General features: G+C 45.6%; 1 protein-coding gene across 20 annotated transcripts in view; it reads left to right on the top strand.

Moving 5' to 3' along the window:
• Positions 1 to 20,073, top strand: part of afdna (afadin, adherens junction formation factor a) — a 135,380-nt gene extending 115,307 nt beyond the window's left edge. For 7 of the 20 annotated variants that reach the window (XM_045695695.1, XM_045695701.1, XM_045695694.1 and 4 more), the window contains 12 exons: positions 2,334 to 2,399; positions 2,752 to 2,825; positions 3,738 to 3,856; positions 4,290 to 4,490; positions 6,566 to 6,657; positions 7,291 to 7,479; positions 7,681 to 8,916; positions 10,421 to 10,456; positions 11,981 to 12,115; positions 14,202 to 14,724; positions 18,166 to 18,250; positions 18,432 to 20,073. In XM_045695695.1, the coding sequence (XP_045551651.1) occupies positions 2,334 to 2,399; positions 2,752 to 2,825; positions 3,738 to 3,856; positions 4,290 to 4,490; positions 6,566 to 6,657; positions 7,291 to 7,479; positions 7,681 to 8,916; positions 10,421 to 10,456; positions 11,981 to 12,115; positions 14,202 to 14,724; positions 18,166 to 18,250; positions 18,432 to 18,591 (2,916 nt within the window). In that variant the 3' untranslated portion in view covers positions 18,592 to 20,073. The remainder of the gene's footprint in view (positions 1 to 2,333; positions 2,400 to 2,751; positions 2,826 to 3,737; positions 3,857 to 4,289; positions 4,491 to 6,565; positions 6,658 to 7,290; positions 7,480 to 7,680; positions 8,917 to 10,420; positions 10,457 to 11,980; positions 12,116 to 14,201; positions 14,725 to 18,165; positions 18,251 to 18,431) is intronic. The other 13 variants (XM_045695708.1, XM_045695707.1, XM_045695709.1 and 10 more) reach the window with 7 other exon arrangements.
• The last annotated feature ends 321 nt before the right edge of the window (positions 20,074 to 20,394 follow it).

Here is a 20,394-nt window from a genome sequence, read left to right as displayed (position 1 = left end):
TCCTCCGCTCCAGGATGCTATGGTTTGGCTAGAGGAAAACACCTGTTTTCTCTCTCCCTTTGTTTCTCAACACACATTCTCACAATAACATGTCATTTTTTTATTTAACCTTAATTTAACAAGGCAAGTCGGTTGAGAACAAATTCTTGCTTACAATGACGGCCTACCGCGGCCAAACCCTAACCCGGACGACGCTGGGCCAATTGTCCGCCGCTCTATGGGACTCCCAATCGCGGTTGTGACACAGCCTGCATTCGAACCAGGGTCTGTAGTGACACCTCTAGCACTGAGATGCAGTGCCTTAGACCGCTGCACCACTCGGGAGCCCAACATGTTTCTAAAGGTTTTGTACTGTACTGGTGGCTCATCAGAAGAGGTCAGGACTGTATGTGACTGTCTGACTGTGTATAGGTCTACATGTGGATGCAGGTGACAGTGTAAAGCAGTTTCATTGCTTTAACTGAAGCTGTACTAGTTCCCTTGAATTCATGAAGGAGTTCATGTTCAACTTCAGAGATGAACCGTTTGTTCTCAGTAACACTAATAGTGACTGGTGGCCAAGTTCTCTGTCAAGTTCATTTGATGCTGTTCCATGGGTTCCTTCAGGCAAGCATGATGTTGAATTGTCAGTCTTGACAATTCTAAGGAGCAATTGTTAAGTGGAGTTCTGGAGTTCCAAAGTAGGAGTAAAGCCTGTATCTACTATCTAGCCTGCTATGTTTGTACAGGTGAAAGCTCTTTTTAGAGTGGTCTGGTATTATTGGGTCATAGCTCCATGTAAACTGTTCTCTCGTGTTATTTTGAAATGGAATGATATTAAACAGAACAAGTACTGTCCCAGGCAGCTCAATGTGATCTCTACCTGATCTTCCCTAAATATTACAGCTGGCTCTGGCCAGGCCATATTGGGTAGTACCCTTTGCTTCCTTTAGAGAGCTCAGCAATGAGAAAATACTTTTTCATCAAAAGGACATTTTTAGTCCACTCTTTATAAAACGCTGACGCTCAGGGATTCTTCCACACTACTCTAGGATTGTATTTGAATAGTTTGTGGAATGATTTAAGCGGTATTAACTGGTATGGTGATTTGAGGCCTTGTTGTGGTTTTAGTTAGGCCAGAGGGATGGGGGAACCACTCATTATAGGGTTTCCCGGTCTTTCAAATGTGGTGATGCTTAAAGGGAATCAAAACTGGTTGAAGTGGCTAGTCAAAACAGCAGATGGCACGTATCTAGTCAAAACAGCAGATGGCACGTATCTAGTCAAAACAGCAGATGGCACGTATCTAGTCAAAACAGCAGATGGCACGTATCATGTCAAAACAGCAGATGGCACGTATCATGTCAAAACAGCAGATGGCACGTATCATGTCAAAACAGCAGATGGCACGTATCATGTCAAAACAGCAGATGGCACGTATCATGTCAAAACAGCAGATGGCACGTATCATGTCAAAACAGCAGATGGCACGTATCATGTCAAAACAGCAGATGGCACGTATCATGTCAAAACAGCAGATGGCACGTATCATGTCAAAACAGCAGATGGCACGTATCTAGTCAAAACAGCAGATGGCACATATCTAGTCAAAACAGCAGATGGCACGTATCTAGTCAAAACAGCAGATGGCACGTATCTAGTCAAAACAGCAGATGGCACGTATCTAGTCAAAACAGCAGATGGCACGTATCTAGTCAAAACAGCAGATGGCACGTATCTAGTCAAAACAGCAGATGGCACGTATCAAGTCAAAACAGCAGATGGCACGTATCTAGTCAAAACAGCAGATGGCACGTATCTAGTCAAAACAGCAGATGGCACGTATCTAGTCAAAACAGCAGATGGCACGTATCTAGTCAAAACAGCAGATGGCACGTATCTAGTCAAAACAGCAGATGGCACGTATCTTGTCAAAACAGCAGATGGCACGTATCTAGTCAACCCTCCTTTGGCCTCGTATCATGTACCGTCATTATTAACACCAGGTTTTGTTGATACTTCTGTGATTGAATCTATGTTGTCCTGCTCAGGCTCTCTAGATTCCAGATGAATAGTTTAATTTAGCTGTCAGTTCACTGCAGACAGATGCCTCCAGACAGTGCTACAGTAGCTGTGTGATTTTAGTGATGTGCTATAACCCTAAATGGTCTATGTGTTACTGTTAACAATGTTTCACCAGTCCAGTAGGCCAGCTGATCAGCAGCTCCTCCACAGTAGCATGTGTCACAATAGAACACTGGGGCCAAGTGTCCCAGCCAGACCTTCTTTATGTCCAGGTGTTCTGTCTGTCTCCTTGGCCTGTGTAGTGAATGTTCTCCTCGGTCTTCCTCCAGGGTGCTGGGCAGGACAAGCTCGGGATCTACATCAAGTCTGTTGTGAAGGGAGGCGCGGCTGACGTGGTGAGTGTTTTAGCTCAACGACTACATCCTGTATTCAGAAGGGCCTCATCTAGTATGTCAATTGTAAAGTATTTTGGCTGTAATGTCTTTTTTCGTTATATGTTGGACCTCAGTAAGACTAGCTGTCTCCATTGGCGTTGGCTAATGGGTGTCCTAATAAATATTCTCAAATCAAAAATCTAGACTGACTCACAACAATGACTTTCAATGTGTGCACTGCTGCTATTATACAACCTCTGTCTCTTCTTCCCTCACCCTCTTTCTCTGAGTGCGTGTCCGTGTCTGCGTGTCCGTGTCTGCGTGTCCGTGTCTGCGTGTCCGTGTCTGCGTGCGTGTGTCTGTGTGTGTGTAGGACGGGCGTCTGGCTGCAGGGGACCAGCTGCTGAGTGTGGACGGCCGCAGCCTGGTGGGCCTCTCCCAGGAGAGGTAATGCCTCAGAAATATTTCTGTCCCGCCTTGCCCCGGGTCACTTCACAACACTACTTGGCCCTTGTGTACAGATTGGGTTTAGGATTGAAGCAAGACATGTAATGTCCTGCTGTTGTCCTTATAACGCACTGAAGAGAACCCAAGATGGGGAACATCAAGGCCAAGTTGATACAAAGAGCCGTTTCAATAGAACCCAGTCACACCGTGGAACTAAATTGGCTTAATCACGTTGAACGAGCAGAGACTTATCTACAGTGCACTGACTTACAATGACCTCCACGATGTTTATGTTGGGTCTAGTAGTAATGAATAGCTTATCCTTGGTCCACGCCTCTCACAGATGAATCCTTTATACCCTTTCAAACACCCACAACCTTTTTGTCCGTGTGCCTTTGGTTTCCAAATTCCCAAACAGTGAAAACTCAGTGTTCAATCTCTAACATTCTGTTTTCTACTTTTCATATGAAAAACCAGGTCAAAGAGTTGATTTGAACTTTTAAAATCTAATAGCCATGTTGAAATGAAAGCATTACACTCTATCTGCTCTTCAGCTGAGAATCTGTTCCAGCTCTTGGATTTGTTGGTTGCTTTGAGAAGTTATTGTGTGTATGTGTTTGCCAGTGATTAACCACAAGGCCTTGAGCTCCAAACAGACAGTCTAAAACTGTGGGGAAATGAATTTCTAAATGCTATTGCATATGGGGAATGTTTTAAAGCCATTCCTGATCAAGTTATGTGAACTCCTTGTCTGCAAATGAAAGTCTCATAAACATCTGTACTTGGTACTACCACGATGAAAGACAATAACTGGCATATTTGTTTTGTTCTGTTATATTCAATCATCTCTCCAGTCCAATCTATCCTGATTGAGTCCCATGCATATATGTGATGTCCTCGTTCTCTTGTCAGGGCTGCGGAGTTGATGACGAGGACAGGTTCTGTGGTAACACTGGAGGTGGCTAAACAGGGAGCGATCTACCACGGCCTGGCCACGCTCCTCAACCAGCCTTCTCCTATGATGCCCAGAGGTAAGGGTCTGCTCTGCTTGGGCAATGGTGGTATCTGAAAATTCAGTGTCCCCTATATAGTGTATTACTGGCCCATAGGGTGCCATTCCTTGTTGTCATGGTCTAGAGTCAGTGTTACCACACTAGCATAATCAGGGTTTGTGGCGGGCTCTGGCAATTTCTCCCCCCCACCCCTAATCAGTCACACACAATTAAACTTAGCAGTTGTCATTAGGGCTCAAAATTCCATTGAAATGTGAGAAGCCAAAGTCTGAGTTTTGTTTTCAACATCCAGCCTATAGACTTCTGTGGTATTAGAGAGACAGTTGTAGTTTATGGGGTGCTGGCTGGTAGTGTGTGCTGTGAACATGACTGCAGATAGTTAAGGATGTACATTGTACATAAACTGTCTGCTGTGGTTGGCTCATTAATCCTTTATCTCTCTCCCTCTCAGCGTCGCAAGGAGGGCGTGACAAGAATGGCAAACTGAGACCAAAGAGCGAAGGCTTTGAACTGTACAACAACTCGGTCCAGAACGGCTCTCCAGAGAGCCCCCAGGCCGACTGGCAGGCCTACCCAGAACCAAAGAAGATGAGCGGGGAGGAGAGGCTCCTGAAGAACCGGGCCGACCACCGCTCCAGCCCCAACGTGGCCAGTGAGTAGATCGAACCCATACTAGAGGTCGACCGATTAATCGGAATGGCCGATTAATTAGGGCCGATTTCAAGTTTTCATAACAATCGGTAATTGGTATTTTTTGACACCGATTTTCTGATTTTAAAAAATATATATATTATTTTTTTATTTATATAACACACCTTTATTTATCTAGGCAAGTCAGTTAAGAACAAATTCTTATTTTCAATGACTGCCTAGGAACGGTGGGTTAACTGCCTTGTTCAGGGGCAGAATTACAGATTTTTACCTTGTCAGCTCGGGGATTCAATCTTGCAACCTTACGGTTAACTAGTCCAACGCTCTAACCACCTGCTTTACATTGCACTCCACGAGGAGCCTGCCTGTTACGCGAATGCAGTAAGAAGCCAAGGTAAGTTGTTAGCTTGCATTAAACTTATCTCATAAAAAACAATCAATCAATCATAATCACTAGTTAACTACACATGGTTGATGATATTACTAGTTTATCTAGCCTGTCCTGCGTTGCATATAATCGATGCGGTGCGCATTCGCGAAAAAGGACTGTCGTTGCTCCAACGTGTACCTAAACATCAATGTCTTTCTTAAAATCAATACACAAGTATATATTTTTCAACCTGCATATTTGGCTAAAAGAAATCCAGGTTAGCAGGCAATATTAACCAGGTGAAATTGTGTCACTTGCGATCATTGCACGCAGAGTCAGGGTATATGCAACAGTTTGGGCCGCCTGGCTCAATGCGAACTAATTTGCCAGAATTGTACGTAATTATGAGATAACATTGAAGGTTGTGCAATGTAACAGGAATATTTAGACTTAGGGATGCCACCCGTTAGATAAAATACGGAACGGTTCCGTATTTCACTGAAAGAAAAAAACGTTTTGTTTTCGAGATGATAGTTTGCGGATTCGACCATATTAATGACCTAAGGCTCGTATTTCTGTGTGTTTATTATAATTAAGCCTATGATTTGATAGAGCAGTCTGACTGAGCGGTGGTAGGCACCAGCACGCTCGTAAGCATTCATTCAAACAGCACTTTCGTGCGTTTTGCCAGCAGCTCTTCGCAATGCTTGCGCTGTTTATGACTTCAAGCCTGTCGACTCCCAAGATTAGGCTGGTGTAACCAATGTGAAATGGCTAGCTAGTTAGCTGGGTGCGCGCTAATAGCGTTTCAAACGTCACTCGCTCTGAGACTTGGAATGGTTGTTCCCCTTGCTCTACATGGGTAACGCTGCTTCGAGGGTGGCTGTTGTCGATGTGTTCCTGGTTCGAGCCCAAATAGGAGCGAGGAGAGGGACGGAAGCTATACTGTTACACTGGCAATACTAAAGTGCATATAAGAACATCCAATAGTCAAAGGTATATGAAATACAAATCGTATAGAGAGAAATAGTCCTATAATTCCTATAATAACTACAACCTAAAACTTCTTACCTGGGAATATTGAAGACTCATGTTAAAAGGAACCACCAGCTTTCATATGTTCTCATGTTCTGAGCAAGGCACTTAAACGTTAGCTTTCTTACATGGCACATATTGCACTTTTACTTTCTTCTCCAACACTTTGTTTTGCATTATTTAAACCAAATTGAACATGTTTCATTATTTATTTGAGGCTAAATTGATTTTATTGACGTATTATATAAAGTTAAAATAAGTGTTCATTCAGTATTGTTGTAATTGTCATTATTACAAATAAAATGCACAAAATCGGCCGATTAATCGGTATCGGCTTTTTTGGGCCCCCAATAATCGGTATCGACGTTGAAAAATCATAATCGGTCTACCTCTAACCCATACAGCACCCCTGTGTGATACAGAGGGACGTTTAAGAGGCCTGTTGTGACATACTGTACATGCCAGGAGGGGAGGGCAGTGCTACCCAACCCTGTTCCTGGGGAGTTGTGCCAGTGTGTCTTGATTAGCAGATTTTTTTTTTAGTGTCGGGCTGGAACAAAAGCCTCCAAACCCCATACAGTATGTTGTGTGACCACTGGGGTACAGTATGTTGTGTGACCACTGAGTTTGCCTCTGCTCAGCTCTGACTCCATGATGTTTTCCTCCTCCAGACCAGAGCCAGAGTCCGGGAGGGAAGGCCGTCTACACACGAGGACCTGGGACCAAGATCACCTCTGTCTCCACGGGCAACCTGTGTGTTGATGTGAGTAAACACAGCAGCAACAGCAGCCAGAGGAATGTCTCCGTAACATGTCTCTCTGAGGAGAAGTTTTACTCTGTCCGAGCTATGAGACCACACCAAGACATTACCAGTCACACCACTGGACAGGTCAGACTAGGACAGGGCTGAACGCCATCATGCTGAGACCATACAGTATTGCATTATTTCCTGTTTTTATACCCGGTCTTCTCAGCACTCACAATCAAAACTAATCAAGAGTCTGATGAGTCATTATTGGTGGTAAAAACCGAAAGCAGCGTTACTGAAAATAGCTTTACCTCTTGTTTTTCATGTTCCCCTTTAATGAATCCTAATCAGCTCTCTAACCACTTACTGATTAGCTACCCAGCTGTGGTGCTGTGTTCCTGTGCTGCCTCACCAACAAACAATGGTCTCCCTGACCACGGCACCCCAACGCCATCTACTGTTAACTACACTGATTCCAGAAATCCAAGACCACAAGAACAATTGTCTAGTTTATCAGGTGTCTGGTAGCCGACCTTAATGTATGGTTTGAACTAACACAATTCCTTCTCTATGCAACCACAAGAAGGATTGTCTCTTAGCCAACCGTAATGTCAGGTTTAATAGTAGTCCCTTTTTCCTTGTCTATAGGACGAGCCCTCTCCTCCCCATCCGGAGGCCTATCCTATTCCCACTCAGACCTACCCCAGGGAATACTTCACCATCCCAGCCTCCAAGTCTACGAACCGGATGGACCCGGCCCCAGGACAGTTATACGCTGACGACAGGGGTCCTCCCGGCCCCATGGAAGACCACCACCATAACAGCATAGCTATGCAGGTGTGCACACAGTGACATCACTCCAGGAGCAAAGGAAACATACAGAAATGTTTTCTCTGAATAGCCTCCCTCAGAGTATAAACTATGAAAAGCGTGTTGTTAATTTATAAAGGAATTAGGAGTATACATTTGTGAAAAAGTGTTGTGCTGCTCTTGCACTGTGTTAATGTGTGTGTGTGACTGCCGTGTCTATCCTCTCAGCGGGTGGACCACTCTCAGGAGGAGCTGTGTGACCTCCCGGGGGGCTACCCTCCAACCAGCCTGCGTCCTGAGGACCTGGTCCACCTGCACCAGCAGCAGCAGAGAGAGGCTGACTACCAGTGGGGCAGTGGGGAACACTGGGTCAACCACCACCAGGTCTCCTCTTCCGTGGAGTCCTCCACCTCCAGCCAGGAGCACCTCAACTACTCCTCGTCCTCCTCCAACAAGACCCAGAGCAACCACAAGAGTGGCCCCGGACGCTGGAAGACCCCCGGCCCCATTGCCCCCCACCCAGGCCCCGTGGCCCAGTCCACACGCACGGACCTCCTTCCCCCTCCACCGCCCCCTCCCCCCGTACACTACCAGGACTTTGAGCTCCAGCCCGACCTGCCCCTGCCCCCTCCTCCTTCGGTCACCCAGCAGCAGGCCGCAGCAGCAGCCGCCGACCGCAAGAAGCGCGAGGAGCAGCAGCGCTGGTATGAGAAGGAGAAGGCCCGGTTAGAGGAGGAGAGGGAGAGGAAGAGGAGGGAGCAGGAGAGGAAGCTGGGACAGGTCCGTAACCCAGCTGTGCCTGTAACCCACAACAACAACCAACACGGGGGCACACTCCCCCCTCCCACACAGCACCAGCAGGTGCCCCCTCCCCGGTCCCCCATGCAGCAGGTGCCCCCTCCCCGGTCCCCCATGCAGCAGGTGCCCCCTCCCCGGTCCCCCATGCAGCAAGTGCCCCATCCCTACCTCCCCCCCCAGGGCCAACAGCAGGCCCAGCAGCAGCAGCCCCCCAGGCCAGAGAAACTGTCCACCCTGCCCAGAGCGGGCACCCTGCCCCCTCAGGGTAACCCCATGGACACAGTGATCAGAGAGCTGCTCCCCCAGCAGCAGCCCCGCACCATCGAGCGCCGGGACCTGCAGTACATCACCATCAGCAAGGAGGAGCTGTCCTCCAGCGACAGCCTGTCCCCAGACCCCTGGAAGAGGGATGCCCGGGAGAAGTTGGAGAAGCAGCAGCAGCTGCACATCGTAGACCTGCTGGACAGGGAGATCCAGGACCTGCAGGCCAAGCCGGAGCGTACGGCCGAGGAGAGCGACCGGCTCAGGAAGTTGATGCTGGAGTGGCAGTTCCAGAAGAGACTGCAGGAGTCCAAGCACAGTGATGAGGAAGATGAGGAGGATGACGACGAGGACGTGGACACCATGATGATCATGCAGCGGCTGGAGGCAGAGAAGAGAGCAAGGGTGAGCTGCCCTAGAGAGCAGGGGTCTAGTGTGCACAGTGGAGAACAGGAAAATGTGGAGAAGGTAGGCTACCGTATAGAGAATCATACCGGACATCAGAGGTAAGGTGTATGGAGGAAGACCAGTGGCCCAAGATCTTCATAGTGCTATTAGATGCACATGAACCCATCATTGGTTACAGTACACCCATTATAAATGTTCTGAGCTCTGAAAAGTTTTTAGCCTCTCGACTGAAGTTCCTCATGCCAAGGAAGGGCGAGCCATGGGAAGCAAAACACTGAGAAAAGAGGAAATGGAACTGGGCTTAATGGCTACAGAATAGGATATGGAATTCCCATGAGGAACCCCATGAAGTAGCTAGCTACAATGAATGTTTTGCAATGTGCACCTGCAACATCCTTACGTCATTGCTTTGCCATGCTGAGCTGAGCTGCTGTACTCGACTGGCTGCAGAGAGAGAGGGAAGGGGAGAGAGAGGGAAGGAGAGAGAGGGAAGGGGGGAGAGAGAGAAGGAGAGAGGGAAGGGGCAGGATGTCGGACACAACAAACATGGAAACATGGAAACATAGCAAAGTACAAATTGGTTCTTTTTAACAAATTTATTATGGCCATTTGGAAATGATTCATCTCATTTTCCTGGTCTAACAAGATGGCTAGAGTGGCATATTTTTGCCCATCATAAAGTGTTGTACCATTTGTACATGCAAAAAAACACCCTTCTTTGGACAGAATAAAATGCCATCTAACCTGGGCTGATGTCGCTAGTCCCCTCAGACGACACCACAGGTCAACATAAACCAGTGAGACCCCTCTACAGTGTATTGTAACTAGTCCCCTCAGACGACAGGTCAACATAAACCAGTCAGACCCCTCTACAGTGTATTGTAACTAGTCCCCTCAGACGACAGGTCAACATAAACCAGTCAGACCCCTCTACAGTGTATTGTAACTAGTCCCCTCAGACCACAGGTCAACATAAACCAGTGAGACCCCTCTACAGTGTATTGCTTCTCATTTGTAACTGTTACAACAGTACTGTCTTCAGTCTGCTGTGACCTTGTATCCAGACTGTCTAGTGAGACAATGATTTCGGGATGTAGTGAGCAGTCCCTGCCAGCCAGGCCAAGGCTCACATCCCCTTCTTGTCTGTCTTCGAGGGAGAAAGGTGGTCTTAGTTTTGGCCAGGGGGGTGGTGGTGGAACGATGTGGAAATTCCTCCTGTAAATGTGGCACTTTGGAGCTCCATGCGAGGAATGGGACTGAGCGGAGCGTTGTCTGTCTAAGGGGAAGTGGGCCGCTCATTCGGCCGCTGGCAGTAATCAGCCCCATTCTGTGGAGAAATGTTCCTGGCACCACATCACTGCTGCCTCCAAAACCCCTAAAAATGTTTTTACTTTTATCTTCTTCTATGCCCTCCTTTTTAATTTATATTTATTTATTCTCTTTCTCCCTCGTTCCTCTTCTGTTTTCTTTCTCTATTTGTTTTTTTTCTCTTCTCCCGCAGCAGACTGCTGTCCCAGCAATCTCTGTTCTAGACTTGGTACGTTCTCTCTTTACGCACTCCTCCTTATCCTCCTTTCTTGTCTTCGGTTCCACCTGTGTTTCTTCTCGTTCATTCTGTCCCCTCCCTCTCATCTGGCCAGGGGGGGGGGGGGCTGCTGTTCTCGTGGGGCGACGGGGGCAGGGTTCGGGGAAGTCACCCTGCGATGCTGTGGAACCCTGTCTCCACTAGATAACTGCTGCTGTGGAACGGTGATCTAACTTAGTCTCTGTGAGAGGCGAAGGCCCAACAGTCACACTTAGTATTTTGGTCAGGGCTCATTTAAACACAATGCCATATAATAATGCCTCATAATATAAATAATCATCCCTGAAAAAAATATATATTTCCAGGAAGAAGAATAAAATCAGTAAAATAACTCATCTAACCTTAAAGAAGTCTAAAACTAACTGGGGCATGGTTAAATAGTGTATTTGTTCCAGAGAAGCTCAGTACTATGCAGCTGTTGTTTCAGTGCAGGGAGCTGCCTGGCCTGCAGTGGGGGTCAATCTGCATGATTTGAGACCCTCCCCCAGCAGTGGTCATCTGCATGTGGGGTGTAACCATCATTGTGTCATCGTCAGTCCACTTCATTCAACTCATCCAGCTCTGTGTGAACAACTCCGGTGCTCAGCCCATATAGCATCGCTCTCCTCCTCAACTCCCCTCACTGGGGAAGTTGCACAGTGTAGGAAATGTTTCTACTGTCCATCTGTAGTCATGTTTCATCCGGTGATTGCCTTCCAGTCTGTTGTGTTTGGTCACCATGACATCAGTGATGTAACTAAGGCTTGAACTGGACGCTCCCCTGCTCTGCCTCGCCATGCTGCTGTTTGTTCTCGCTGCACGTTGCCATTCATTCTGCATGTCCAGCTGTCGCCATATGCCTGTCTGCAGCGCACACCGTTTTACTCTCACCACAGACGACCTATCCTGGGCCGGAGAGAAAAGAACCTCTAGGTTTCTACCCAGCATACAGAGCATTCCATCAGCATATCTACACCTAGATGTTTTCAACACAACAAGCCCTTGTCTGGAAACCTGATGACATTGTGAGGTACCTCACAGGGGGGGCCAATCTGCTGAATTAGCCTTTGTGTAGATGTGTGTAGATGCAGACCTGATAGGGGTCCTTAGGGCTTTGGGGATTTACTGTGGAGCTGTGACTGAGTTGAGGAAACAGTATTATGAGCCCATGACAGGAGGTTCTGTGTGAACTAACCTGTCCTGCACTATGCAGTGAGACCACAGACAGACTAGCGCAGCAGTAGGCCTACTCTAGTTGTAGAGCTGAGGATGGTTTGTCACTAAATTATATTTCCACCTTTTCACTTTAGGAAGTATGGCCTCACAACATTAATGTACAATTCATTTGAATAGTAGATGAAACAGTTGATTTAAAAGTATATTCCACTATACAACTGATTCATCTCCAAGCACACAATTTTGAAGGACTCCTGAGATCACTAGACGGCAGGACACGTTCCCGGGCCGTGTACATGGTGCTGAAGTGTTTGTGTGTAGTTGCAGGACGAGGAGCGGCGGAGGAAGCAACAGCTGGAGGAGATCCGTAAGCGCGAAGCGGAGGACCGGGCCAAACAGGAGGAGGAGAGACGCTGGAGAGAGGAGGAGAGGGCCAGACGAGAGGTCGATGAGAAGGTACCCACAGAACCACGTTTATCGGCGCTACACAGTTCTCACGCAGCACATAGCTAGCTAACACACAGCTGGTTAGACAGGCGCTGTCAAAATATGATTTCTCATTTATGTTCATCCAAGCAAAATATTCTATCATACATTTCTATCAGTGATTTCTGTTCAGTCAGACTTCAATACGATTATAAAAGATTCTGAATGCAATAGACCGCAATTAAATCCCGATGCTTGCATTGCCCACAGCTGTCTTTCAGTATTATTATTTGTTACATTTTATTAAAGCTAGTTATGTGAACGGATTGATGTCGCTGCCAGCAGAGCAGATTAAAGCAGGATGCTCCAGTCAGATCTATTAACAGAGGACATCAAAGTGAAAATCCAGAGAGAGTCTTACCTGCATGGTAATTATCGTATTACCCTGTGGGGATCTGCCCAGATAATTGTAGTTTACCTCGTGAAACAGGAGTTGTGCCTCGACAAAACAGCCCAGCAGCAGAATACACAGTGAAAAACACAGACCGATCCGTGGGACCACTTCTCTTCAGGGGGTGGAAAGGGTCAACTGAGGATGTCGTTGTTTTGTGAAATCTGCTAACATGATCAGCTTTTTCAAGGTTTCTACTGTTCTGTTCCCAGTTGGTCAGTCTCCCACAGAGCTGTAAGTGATCCTGTGGGAGGAGGTGTGAACACGCCCCTCTACAATGAACCAGTCAGAGAACTGTGAAGGGGACTCTGTCTGACTGGGTTTTAGGAACATAAGAAGAAGCCAGTAGAGCAGTGATTAGTGATGGAAGTAGTACCCTGTGTTCAGGGGAAGTGTTATTGAGCCAGAGAGCAAAGGGCCTGTGGCCAGGGAGTCTGCAGACAGACAGGATGCTGACTTATCTTAATAAACCCTGCTGGTGTTTGGTCTGTCAGAGGCTAAGCATGTTTTTGGAGCCACTAGTGTTTTGTGTCCTCAGTCCCAGTTGGTTACAGGGACATTGAATTACCGGTGGTCTGAGAGCAGCAGCACCCCTTCATCTTGCCTTGTGTGACATTGTTACAACATCCCAGTTCCATTTTGTTTAACTGTGTGACCATTGATTCAGCTGTTGTCTTCCTGTGAGTCATCCTCACACCACTGGTAATTTAAGCCCTGTAATAATGGCAATGATGTCCAACTGCATGGACTCATGATAGTCCCCTTCCTCTGTGTTATGTAGTGTTATGTATGGATGTATGCATGTAACCCTCCTACCCCCAAAAAGCATGGGAGTCACTTTTTACGATATTTTATATTTGTTGGGAAGCCATAGTCATTCCATCTGGCACTGCTTTGGAACCGCTGTTGGAATGCCCCACCCTCGCTGTGGTTTGTGGTGGTCATACCAGAGTACAATACATACCTGTTCCCCCACCATCTCATCGATGACATACCACCCACTACATACACACTAACCCAGGGGATCCATGTACAGAATCCAGAGCTGACCAATCTCTATTACTAGCTGGTACCTTTCCAGGGATAAAACCATAGAATCCCTCCAAAAATCCCTGAATTGGAGTCTTCAAGCCTATCAGATCACTTGACTGTAGTCTAACCCAAACCACTTCAAACTGATGCCCCAGCTGTCAGAGAGGTCTCTTTATCCATCTTCACCTCTGGTGGTTCTCAACACAGCATGGATGGAAGGAGAGGAAAAACAACACATTTACATTGTAGTCATTTAGCAGACGATCTGATACAGAGTGACTTACAGGAGCAGTTAGGGTTAAGTGCCTTGCTCAAGAGCATATCAACAGTTTTCACCTAGTCAGCTCATGGATTGGAACCAGCAACCTTTGTTACTGGCCCAACGCTCTTAACCGCTAGGCTTCTCTACTAAAGTATTACAGAACCCAGTACACACAGAGTCGTCTCCCTCACACACACACACAGACATACAGACACATAGTGGACAGATAAGGTGGAGGACTTGTCTGGGTGTCTTGTGGCCATGGGTAGTCTCCCTCCAGCAGAGGCAGAGTGAGTCAGGTCCAGCCAGCCATGCATTGGAGGTGAGAGTAGGCCACACTAACAGGCTCTTCCCATTCCCTATTCCCTTAGAGGAGACAGGAGGAGGAATACTACACACGCCTGGAGGAAGGGCGGCGCCGGCAGCACGAGGAGGCCGAGCGCAAGCTGCTGACGCCTGACGAGCCTGGTCTGTACAGACCTCCCCTCCCCAGGGACTACCAGCCTCAGCCCCCCCCTCCCACTGCATCCCCCGCAACCACTGCCACTAACGCTCCACCACCCCCGCCTCAGAGAAACACTTCCTACCTCAAAACCCAGGTCGTCTCCCCTGACGCCTTGTACACTGCCAAGTTTGTCTCGTACAATGACGAGGAGGATGAGGACACTACAGGCCTAGCAGGTCAGGTTAAGCTCTCCTCCACCAGGAAGTCCTATGGCGACCTCCCGCCCGCGCACAAGCCGCAGCCGCCTGCGCGCAAGCCCCGTCCTATGTCTGATGGGATCTTTCTGTCCAGCTCATTCCAGCCGCCGGCTGTCAATGCCAACAGTACTGCAGGGCAGCCCCCTCCCCCTCCCATCAAACCCAGCCTCATCCCGACAGGCAACTTTAAAGGTAGACACAGAAAGGAGAGAGGACACGCCTCCCGTATACCTCCCACTCCATATCTCTCATTCAGTCGTTCATGTTTTTTGTGTTATATTTTTGTGTTCCTGTTTTTCCAGTACAGAGGCGTTCTGGCTTCCATTTCCCCTTCTCCCTTTCTCCCACTCTATTTCTCTATCGACAATCCAATAGATCTGTATTGTAGTTGCCAATCAACTTGTAATTTGTTTTTTCTCCCATCAGTTTGTGTTATAGTTTGTTGTCCTCTTTTTTGGGGGAATTTCCACTCCACCACTAGCAAATCAGGTTCCATTTTTGTTTAATTTTCCCAATCCTTCTGTCAGAAAATGTCCTCACCCATTCCTCTTCCTCCAATCATCTTTCTAGTGAGTAAAAGCAATCGGTAAATCAACCAACCCGTGATTCCCTGTGAAAGCACTTCAGATATCCAATCATAGTACTGTTGGTGTTGCCGCTCAACGCCCACCCGCCCATGTGTGTTTGTTTTTGCTGAGGGGGTGGCCTGCCGGCCGCTGGCCCACCCGCCTCCCGCCTGCGGGCCCCACGGCTGCTTGGTGGTGATGTTGGCTTTAAGGAACACTGAGACACTGGCTTCTTATCTATCACACAGGCACTGTGGTGGGACCTGAGAGGAGCAGCTCTCTTTAGGCTCACTTGCATACCTGGCAAAGGGGAAAGATCTGTTGAGTGAGGCATTGTTTTTGTCTGTGGCTGTTTAAAGCTCTGTCAGGGCTCCAAACCAATCACTGATTAGATTACTGAGCAGTACTAATTCACTTTAATCTAGTTCTATGGTCTTCATCTGGCACAATGTTTTCTATTCAAGCCTTTAGTGACCCCTATTGACAAAAGTAGAAACTTTCTGTTATTTGTATCAACAGCTGGAACCAATGACATACTATTTTATAACTTATTAAAACAGTATTTATGCTTTCATAAAAAAATGTAAGATTAGCTTTGTTTTACATTTTAGGAATAGTCTGTATATTTTTGCTCAACAAACCACAATATTTAAAGCCTCTTGGTGAGAACAGAATTCAAGTGTAACGTGGATGTGGATTAAGGCAGCCCCCCGCACCTCTCTGAGTCAGAGGGGTTGGGTTAAATGCAGACGACACATTTCAGTTGAATACATTCAGTTGTACAACTGACTAGGTATCCCCCGATCCCTTAATATCTCTATTTTGTGTTACTCTAAACACAATACATGTTCAGTGTTTCATTGTAAGCCATAGCATAGTCTACTGTAGTAAATAACTTAATATTCACATTGACCGGAATCACAGGATTGTGCCTTTGTAATTTTCCAGACGGATGAGTTTGTTGGTACATGTTCTAAAAGAAAATATGAAAGTGCCCCCCCCTGGATATGAACACTTTAAACAGCCATGGAGAAAAGATGTCACTAATGCAACACAGTCTAACAGTGTCAAGATGTTCAGTGACTGTCACCCTGCATGTAACATCTGCACACAGCACCAGTGCCCTTCCCCTACCCAGTATGGATGATGATGATGATGATGATGATGTCTGGGCCTTTTGTTATTGTGTTGCATTCCTCACTCAAATTGAGACCAATCACTAACCTTGCTGTAACCCCACATCAACATAACCCGCCTCCCTGCGCTGAATCCAAGCTCACTCCAATCGACCTGATATCCATTACGATCTACTGCCTCTGCTGCTTTGCTCACCTCCTTTCAGCGCTCAACTGTTCAGTTCACTCCTCTTTTTGTCTTCTATGACTGTTCCAGTCTCTGCCCTGTCTGTCTGTCTGTCTGTCTGTCTGTCTGTCTGTCTGTCTGTCTGTCTGTCTGTCTGTCTGTCTGTCTGTCTGTCTGTCTGTCATGTCTCTGTTTTTGTGAATTTCATCTGGTATGCCCTGTCTGTCTATCTGTCTGTGGCTCTGGCTGTCCTGTCTGTGTCAGTGACATTGTCTAATGCTGCTGCTTACCACCACCTTCTCCTCTGAGGGCCATGCCGTGGTTCAGGTGACCCGTCTCCACCTGAATCATTGGCTCCCTCTGTTAACAATAATACATTCAGGCAGACGAATCCACTGGCAGCATCAAGAAGAAGGGCAACCCAGCTCTCTGATAGAGAAGACGTCTAGATGTCTAGCCAAAGGTTTTGAGAAGGCTCAGATTCCACCTTCTTCTCCACTTTATCTTAAAAGAATATCAGCAAAATCTGACTAATGTGAATATTTGGAGCCATGTGTAAGGAAAGGAAAACATTATCCATGGCACAAGAATATAGAAAGACCTTTGGTTGACTTTTATGCATTTTTACAATTACATTTGAAGCCAAGTACTGTTCTGTATAAGCTTAAATTTGGCTTCCGAAAACAATGAAATCAACAAACCATGAAAAACGGCCTTTCTGTGGTGACTTAGTTACTGGAGGGTTCAGAAGGTATCGTTTTAGCTCAGGGGACAGACAGATCTTGGATAGGTACCAACTTGTCAACCAGTCTGTAGACTCCGAGAGCCTGTTCTGTGCCAGAAGAACTTGACCCTGCCAGTGGAGTCCTGCCTCGGTTCACACGTCAATGTGTTTGTGTCTGCCCTGTTATCCCTAGTTTCTTTCATTTTAAACAAAGAAAAATTCACATGCATTTGAATTCTGGTTGTGCTTCCACTCACACAGCATGCTGGAACACAACCAGTAAGATTCTATTAGTGGGAATTCTGGGTTAGTGTGAGAGACAGCAGCAACTGCGTTTGCCTGGCCCGTGCACACACGGACATGTGAACTTACTGATTAATGCCTACTGTGGGTCAGAGGTAGAGGTCACCTGGGGGTCAGTGGTGTTGGGTTAGAAGTTAGAATGCCAGTTAGGATACCGAATCAGTCCTCATTTAGCCACCTGTGGCTTTGATGAGCTCCTAGCTAACACCCAGTGGTTATTAAGTAAAGGTTTGTCATAACAGGCTTGATGACAGTTTATCTTGGGTGCTACATGACTTAGTGGTTGACCTCCACTTTTGATCCCACAAACTTGTTTTGCAGACCTTGCTGTTTCAGGCGTGCCTTGGACTGCACTAACGCCATCCACTCAGCTAATCTAGTCCCTGTGGCTTGTTTTGGTCTGTGGAAAAGGCACAGTTGTATCATTTGAACGTGACTGAAAAGTTGCTGGGTACAGATAACAATCATATATAGCCTGGACTGTGACTTGGCAACAATTTACAGTTGACACGGTGTTATGTCACAATAACTTTGCATTGGTGTGCGGTACTCTGTGTGTACTGAAGCAGGTAAACGAATCCCAGGGAATACATTTAGTAAAGATATATTATACACAGAAGTTATGTACCCAGCAGCTTTAAAAAAACAAAAAAACACAGAGTTTAATTTGCCAACGTGGTACAAAACATATTCATTAACTAATGTGCTCTGTTTCCCCAATTTAATTAATGAACACAGGATTTAATTCATACACTGGAAACACAACAGGGGTTGTAGTATCAGGAGAAGTTTACAAGGACCTGCGAGAAAAGTGGACGAAAGGGTGAGGCCTGGCATGCATCGTTCTCTTCATAAACAGACAATTCAACTCGGTCAGAGGAAATACTTTTAGACCGAATGAGAAAGAAACATAAGAAACTGAGACGTATGTAGGAATTCTCAGAACACACAATGTTGTACAGTATATGGTTTAAGTCGTATTGTGGTTTCTTTTCTCATTGCAGTGGTCAAGAACAGGAAAACACTTTAACTGAAGGAGCCCCGGAGAGTATGACATTCAAGGAGCGCCAGCGGCTCTTTTCCCAAGGGAAGGAAGTATCCAACAAAGTCAAGGCCTCGCGAAAACTCATGGAGCTGGAAAATGAACTCAATACAAAGCAGTAGACAAGTAGCCTTAGCAAGAAAAATTGACCACCAGGCCCCGACTGAGCAATGGGAAAGAAGAGCCAGCATTTGTTTCCCAGTGACTCTCCTTTTTTTGTTTTTATTGAACAACTGGACCATTACATTCAATTTAGATGTATCGTTGCTGTAGGTGAGACATTTATTTGCTTAATTTCCCTCTTAAACTATCAGATATTATAATAAAGCACTGTAAAAATAAATAATACAAAATAATTATACTACTAAGACAAATTTGAAATCACATGAAGGGGAATATATTTTTGTTTGTAAAATGGTTCTTGGGTTAGCGATGAAAAGTTTTGTTCATTTAAACAATTTTAATAGCTTAATGTAATGTGGAATATTTTATGATGTTATTTTATGCTCTTTCTGCATTACATATTTTCACACTTTTAAATAAATGCCCAGGCTTACCAGACCAATCTTTTAAGTTGAACTTCTTCCTTTACTCATTGATTCAAATGGAGTAATGTTGTCCATTCTGGTTTGCGATACACTGTATTCTTCATTCCTTAGAATGTGGCTTTAGTTTTGATCCAGGCATCACTGGAAGATGCTGTCTTCACTATGACTTCCACATATATAAACTGGTTTACTGGGGGTCCACCTGAGTGCACGCCCACACTGTAAATATCTGTCTCGTTCCAAACACAACTCTCAATTCTTAATAGTAACCGCTCTCATTTGGTTTTTATCTTCACAAATGGATGGTTCAAACTTTATCCAACAGGGCATTTTATACAAGTGTGATGTAGGAAATTGAGATAAGGAACTCCTACCTTTTGGTTCTCACTGTAAATTTGGGGGGTCTTATGTTTTCTATTCCCCCCCACTTTTTAGTATTGATTTTCTTTGTTTGAATTTAACAGTAATTTGCAGAGTTGTGAAATTTGGCCAGTTGTATACATTGCCAGTATGCGGAAAGTGGAAGCGTAACATGATGGAAAATTACTTCATTTTCAGTTCAAATGATAATAAAAATCCAAAGTAAAAACCTTGTTTAACAGGTATTTATTTGAACCTTATGTAATGTACTTGCACAGATTTTGTTTATTTAAAATGCTTGAGCATTCGGTTAAATCGATACAAACATGGAATACATTTGGGACCTATAGGCTACTGTAGGTAAATGCTATTTTAAGGATTTGGGCAGAATGCTATTTACATGAGTACATCTCTCCAGTCTTAAACCCCTACATCTCTTAATTCACAGCTGTTTGAGTGACTCCATCTTGTGTGTAAATATGATTACTTTTTTTCAGAACATGGGCCAGATTTGACTATGTTAACATTCATTATCCATAAAGTAACAGTATCAATATCCTGTTTCAGCTTTAAAGATGTTAACCGACATGTATACAAATGTATTCATGTTTCTCATTTTAGGTAACACATTTGAATCATTTAAATTGTTTCATGATAGCCTTTTGTAAATCATTAATAAATACAGATTTTACAAAATGCTGGAACTCTGTTCAAATTTGTATAGAAATATTTAAAATGGTGTTTTCTTTACATACTTGAGCTATAGTTTCTTTGTGATAGTGATAATGCACCTCTTTGCAGTGTGTACTGGTGTATGTATCTTGTGTACAGGCACATCTTGAAGACTCCAAGGAACTATGGATTTGAGAGGAACATATCTGATTACTGACGTGAGTAGTCGGCCTAACGTTGGTATGTCTTTGGACTAAGGTTGTTTTTGAGTCAAACCAGAAGGCATTACACTCACTGTCCAAATAATTGTATCAGACTTAGTCAATTATTTAATGTACCGTAGAA

The sequence above is a fragment of the Salmo salar genome, chromosome ssa15 (assembly GCF_905237065.1).
Source record: "Salmo salar chromosome ssa15, Ssal_v3.1, whole genome shotgun sequence".
NCBI lineage: Eukaryota > Metazoa > Chordata > Actinopteri > Salmoniformes > Salmonidae > Salmo > Salmo salar.
This window is presented reverse-complemented; position numbering and strand designations above follow the sequence as displayed.